Source organism: Mirounga leonina, unplaced genomic scaffold, assembly GCF_011800145.1.
Source record: "Mirounga leonina isolate KUSES-001 unplaced genomic scaffold, KU_Mleo_1.0 Mir_101664, whole genome shotgun sequence".
Classification (NCBI taxonomy): Eukaryota; Metazoa; Chordata; class Mammalia; order Carnivora; family Phocidae; genus Mirounga; species Mirounga leonina.
The window spans coordinates 11949449-11955675 of NW_023270175.1; the positions used below are offsets into that span (position 1 = coordinate 11949449).

The window sequence follows — 6227 nt, forward strand, 5'->3', positions numbered from 1 at the left end:
AGGGGCCTGATTGGCGTCAAAAGCAAAAACAGAAAACTCACAATGTATCTGATATTGATACATTTCTTAACAGATTGAGCTACCCAGGCGGCCCTCTGATATTGATACATTTCTTAAAGTCCTAGTTTCTCTGTTTTTAATGATACCACCTATGGAACATCAGTAGGTCAGCCAAGGTTGTTCTGTGCAAAACCTACGGTGACTGAAATCCTGACTCTCCGCTGGGTCTCCTCTGACACCACCCCAGTGGGGGGAAGGGGGGGTAGAGGGGCGTCAAGCTCCCCAGGTGGTCTTCCCTGAGGCGCGAGGGGTGGGGCAAGTGGGTGATGGGGTAGGGGTGGGAGCCTCATTATAACCTGCCAAGGGTGGAAGTCTAGACTCCCCGCCCTGCCCACTGCTGACGTGGGTGAAGGTGAAGCCATAGTTTTTTTCCATGGCATTTGGCTAGAGTAGATCTGTCTAAAATTTTCTGTCTTGCCGGGTCACTCCTTTCCTGATCCTTTGTCTGGAAAAAGCAAGGCCAGGCTCAGTCGGTGGAGCCGCGGACTCTTGATCTCGGGGTTGTGGGTTGGAGCCCCAGGTTGGGTGTGGAGATTACTTAAAAATAAAGTTAAAAAAAAAAGAAGAAAAGAAAAAGCAGAATTTTGTGGGGGCTTTATTTGTGCCAGTTGGTGTTTCACACATCTCTTTTTCTACTCTTGTGAATGGGTTAGGTTTTTTTTCCTGTCTCTATTTCCGTTATTGTTAAAATAAAAGAAAGCTATTGGAATATAGTAATAGAATGCTAATTATAAAATCTAGGTGGTGGGTATATTGTTATTCACTATAAACTTCTTTAAACTTTCCTGTACATTTGAAAATTTTTATAATAAATGTTGGAAAATAAAACAAGGATTTATTTTATAACACTTCAAAAAAGAAAAGAAAAAACCGAAAGCTTTGGGACTCAGCATATTTATCTTACATACCGCTTGTATTAGTTAGGATTCTTGTTTGCAAGTGACAGAAACCCAAGTTGAATAAGCTTGAGGAAAACGGAGTTTATCGGCTTCTATAACTGGGAAGGACAGGACATATCTCAGACACACCAGGATCCAGAGACTCAAATGACCAGATTCTCAGTCATCTCTCCATCTCTCTTCTCTGCTTCTCTCTTCTCTGTATCGCCTCATTCTCTAAGGCTCTTTCACCTGGTAGAGACATGGATACGATACCATCTGCTTTGGGGTCACATCCTTACAGTTTAATATCCAAAGAAAAGAGAAAGCTACTTCTTTACCTCTGATTTGGATTATTCCAAGGAAGGTCTTATATCTCTGGCCTAGGAACAGCTCTCCAAAGGAAGAGGAAGCAGGGAAGAAATGCTGGGCAAACCAAAGCAGCAGATGTCCACCATACAGGCTTCTTAGTTTTAGTAGTTTTTAAATTGCATTTCTTGGATTCTCAATGCATGTAATCATATCATCTGTAAATAATTATTCTTTTTCTCTTTATTCCTTTTAGATTTATACGACTTATTTCATTTTCTTGGTTTATTACATTTTAGAACCTTCAAAACACCACGGAAGACATCTGAACCTTATTCCTGAATTTGATGGGAGATAACTTGATCATGATGTTTGCACATGGCTTTTTTTTTTTAAAGATTTTATTTATTTGTTTGACAGAGAGAGAGACACACAGCGAGAGAGGGAACACAAGCAGGGGGAGTGAGAGAGGGAGAAGCAGGCTTCCGGCAGAGCAGGGCGCCGGATGCGGGGCTCGATCCCAGGACCCTGGGATCATGACCTGAGCCAAAGGCAGATGCTTAACAACTGAGCCACCCAGGAGCCCCTGCCCATGGCTTTTTGATACTCTTTCCTATGTTTAGAAAGTTCTCTTCTCTGCTATTGTACTTAGAATTTTTAACAAGATTTTATTTATTTATTTGACAGAGGGAGAGCACGAGAAGGGAGGAGGGGCAGAGGGAGAAGGAGAAGCAGGCTCTCTGCTGATGTGGGGCTCAATCCCGGGACCCCAGGATCACGACCTGAGCCAAAGGCAGACACTTAACTGACTGAGCCACCCAGGCGCCCCCTGTACTTAGAACTTTTATAAGGAAGAGCTGCGGACTTTTATCTAGTACATTTTGGCCATCCATTGACAGACAAGACTACATAAAAAATAAAAAATTTTGTAAGGAGTGAAGTGCAGAAATCACCTGAAAACAAAAGGAAAAAAAAAAATCGGAAGGTAGACTCCACCTTCCATGAAACTAAGAGATAAATGTTACATGAAAGCATAACTTTTGAAAACGGGAAGCAGGTTGACAGGTAACTAAACGATGCTAGCTAGCACTAGCAGAAGCACTCACAACATAGTATGGACTGTTCTAAGGGCTTCACATATGTTACCCCAGCAAAGAGGTTTATTATTTGTAGAAACTGAACCAGAGAGAGATCTCTGGATGCTCATGATATGGCCGGTTCTGCTTGTGAAAGTTACCCAGGTTGGGTAAGTGGGTAGGTTGTGGGGGCAGGCGAGGGAGGGGGTACTCTAGCGTGGTCAGTAGAAGCCTTGTCCCTAGTTCCTGGGGACAACTCCTGGAGAGGTCTAGTGGTGGTTGATGGTCTCTGAGGGCTCTTGGTGGCATTTGCATTAAAGACCTCTCCTCTTGAAGCTGACAGTGGATCTATGTCCAGTGAAGAGGGCCTAGTCTTTAAAACCAGAGTTCCCCGATTGTTAGAGGCATGATCTCTGGCTACTCTATAATGTTGGCTTTGCAAGGGCTTAGGGAAGTCAGAAGCCTGTCTCTTGGGGCAGAGGGTGGTGGGGAGCAGAGGTTGCTGTCACAGGAGGCCTACTGGAGCAAAGTCTCTCTGACCTTGAACTTGACCTCTCAGCCCTGTGTGAGCGGGTGGAATTGGGAGAAGCCCCAGAAGGTGGAGGCTTTGTCTCTGGTCGTAATTGACATTAGCTGAGGCTACCATTTGCTATATACAGTTCTGCAGGATATGTCCTGCACAAGGGTGCGCATTTGAAAGTGTATGTGGGAGGACAGTGAGAGGAGCCTGTAGTCTGCCAGCCTTGTGCCCTCATGCAAGAATGCCACTATCAGCAGAGAAAGGCAAGCTTTTTTACAATTGGCCCGTCCAGAGGGGTGCCATTTTCTAATTAATTTACCCTGAGGGTCACTTTTGTGTGTGTGTGTGTGTGCAAGTTTTCTACTCGGAGGGTTCCGACTGCTAGTGGCCAACTTGGCTCTCTCAGAAGCACTGATATGCAGATACTAGTTTTCTAAATCCTAATGGGCCTTAATTAGTAGTCCTGAGTAATCAGAAGCCAGGGCTGCAAAAGGCCCTTTCCCCTTGCCTCTCAGAGTTCTAGCCACTCTCCTTGCCTCAGGCAAACTGACATAAGAAAATTACTTTGGCCAGATTAGATCAAGACGACAGCCTTAAGCACTGGTAACTCCGTCCCTATCTTCTCCTCCCCAAATCTTTTAAAAGGACCAAGAGTGGTATCATTAAAGGAAAGTGTACCATCAGCAGTTCAGAAATTGTGGAGAATTCCTTGAGGATAGAAATCAGATATAATCCTATTGATAAGAGAGGAGGAGGAGCCCCATCTAAAACAGGCAAGAGAAAATTACTGGAGCAAATCCAGAGAAAGTCAAATCTCAGAATGAAGAGAAAAAGCGGTGTGTGTGTGGGGGGGTTGGTTTCCCCTCCATTCAATTAAAGAATTGCATTCAGAAAAGAAGGATCAGCTTAGCCTCTCTGTGACCAGCCCTGCCTCTCCATCCCTCGACTCATTCCAAAGTTAAAGCTTAAACTTTCACACTGAGGTGAGCTATTGACTTCCCAAAGTTGGCTTGTGTGAGTGTAGGATTCTAGAAAACACAACACACACACACACACACACACAGCAGACCTTGGTATGTATAATCTAGACTTCCACAAAATATACGGAAAAACAAAAAAATAGAAGCACCTCCAGCCAGGAGAGAAATACACTCAAATCCTGTGCTGTCAAAGTAAAATTGTTTTGGCAATTTGCAGGGATTCAGAGGAACAGCCTTTCTGTCGCCTGCATACCCACCCACTTTAAAGTGAAGCCTCCAGGGACGCCTGGGTGGCACAGTCAGTTAGCGTCTGACTTGATTTCCGCTCAGGTCACGATCTCAGAGTCCTGGTTTCCAGCCCTGCGTCAGGCTCCTGGCTTACTGGGGAGTCTGCCTGAGGACTCTCTCTCCTTCTCCCTCCGCCGCTCCCCCTCCTCGCACGCACGCACTCTCTCTCTTTAAAATACATAAATTTTACAAATAAAATAAAGTGAAGCCTCCATACCCACCCACTTTAAAGCAACACATACAACCTTCCTGCTCAGAAGACAGGCCAGTTGGGAGACACAAAACTGCACAGGAAACCCAGGCAAGCTATCTTTGCTAAGGATTTGCCCCTTATTCACTAATATATATGGACAACAAAGAATTATGAACAATATTTGGAGAAAATCTACAACATAAGAGAAGAACCAAAATGGATAAATAGTACAATTGACCCTAAGTGGTGAAGGGGTGGGGGAGTGAAATAATATAGGGAACAAAACTCCAATTTTCGGATTCTAATTTTTAGGCATATTCAGAACACATTGCAGACATATTCAGAACCTCTATGAATTACTAAGGTAGGTATTACAGAAAACTGGAAAATGAATCCCTAAAAGAGGAACATTGTGGAATATAAGAAATAGTAGTAAGCAAAGCAATAGTGAAACTTTGAGTTGTCCAAAGGCTAGCATAAAAAGAGCCCCAATTGAATCAGAGGAAAATATAATTCAGAGCTAAGAATATTAAAAGAGCCAAAGGGATGTGTAATACTGATAAAAGGTACACACAGGGGGCCTGGCTGGCGCAGTTGGTGGAGTGTGAGACTCTTGATCTCAAGGTTGTGAGTTCAAGCCCCACGTTGGGTGTAGAGATTACTTAAAAATGAAATCTTAAAAACCATAGGTACACTCCACCAAGAACGTGTGACAGTCATGGACCTTAATGCATACAACAAATGAATTAAAGATATACAAAGCAAAGTGTGTTAGAAATACAGGGAGAGGGGCCTACCGTGGGAGCGTGAGGGTCACCACGAATTCCGTTTGGAGGCATCTTTGAGCTCGCTGAGTAGACACCATGAGCAAAGCTCACCTTCCCAAGTTGAAAAAGTTTATGGACAAGAAATCATCATTGAAATTAAATGGTGGCAGACATGTCCAAGGAATATTGTGGGGGTTTGATCCGTTTATGAATCTTGGGATAGATGAATGTGTGGAGATGGCAACTAGTGGACAACAGAACAATATTGGAATGGTGGTAATACGAGGACATAGTGTCATCATGTTAGAAGCCTTGGAGTGGGTATAAACAAATGGGTGTGTTCATCAGAAGAAATCGACTGCTTCCACATGTCCCCTCCATAGTACCTGTTTTACTACTATATAAAAATCAGGTCGTGTGCATTTTCATATTGAACTTTTTTTGTTAAATAAACTTTTACAATAGTCAAAAATGCAAAAAAAAAAAAAAAGAAATACAAGGAGAATAAAAATTTACAAATAACCAGTCATAGGGGGAGAGTCCCCTCTCTTGCTCCCCCTTTCCTCTCTCCCTCCTTCTGTCCTTATCCCTTTCCTACCTTTTCCCCTACTTTCTTCTAAAAATATATATTTATTTTATTTTTTAAAGATTTTGTTTATTTATTTGTCAGAGAGAGAGCACAAGCAGGGGGAGCGGCAGGCAGAGGGAGAAGCAGGCTCCCTGAGCAGGGATCATGACCTGAGCCGAGGGCAGACGCTTAACCGACTGAGCCACCCAGGTGTCCCACCTACTAAGCACCTGTTAAAGCTCTCTTCTCTCTCGATGTCTACCACTCTCCCCACCATTAAGATATCTTCTTTTCTCACCAGAAATGTAGTTGTAGCCTTCTATTTGAGCTCCCTGCTTTCATGTTTGCCCCTCGTCTAATAACTTTTACAGACGGGATTGTCTTTTTCACTTTTAATCTTTTCAATAATCCCTACTGTGCTTAGGATAAAGACACAAATCATCACCATAGCCTCTGAGGCCCTGCACAGCCTGGCCAATATCTATGTCATCAGCGTCATTTTTAAAAAAAGATTTATTTATTTATTTATTTATTTATTTATTTATTTGACACAAAGAGAGAGAGCACAAGCAGGGGGAGTGGCAGGCA

General features: G+C 43.3%; 1 protein-coding gene across 1 annotated transcript; it reads left to right on the forward strand.

Moving 5' to 3' along the window:
* The first annotated feature begins 5154 nt into the window (after positions 1-5154).
* LOC118011442 (small nuclear ribonucleoprotein G-like) lies at positions 5155-5398 on the forward strand. Its single transcript, XM_035006252.1, has one exon. It carries the CDS (start codon positions 5168-5170, stop codon positions 5396-5398), a length of 231 nt encoding a protein of 76 aa, XP_034862143.1. The 5' UTR covers positions 5155-5167.
* Positions 5399-6227: the final 829 nt, after the last annotated feature.

Excerpts from the sequence above, each read along its gene's own strand:
- LOC118011442 (XM_035006252.1), top strand. The coding sequence starts at position 5,168 with ATGAGCAAAGCTCACCTTCCCAAGTTGAAAAAGTTTATGGACAAGAAA.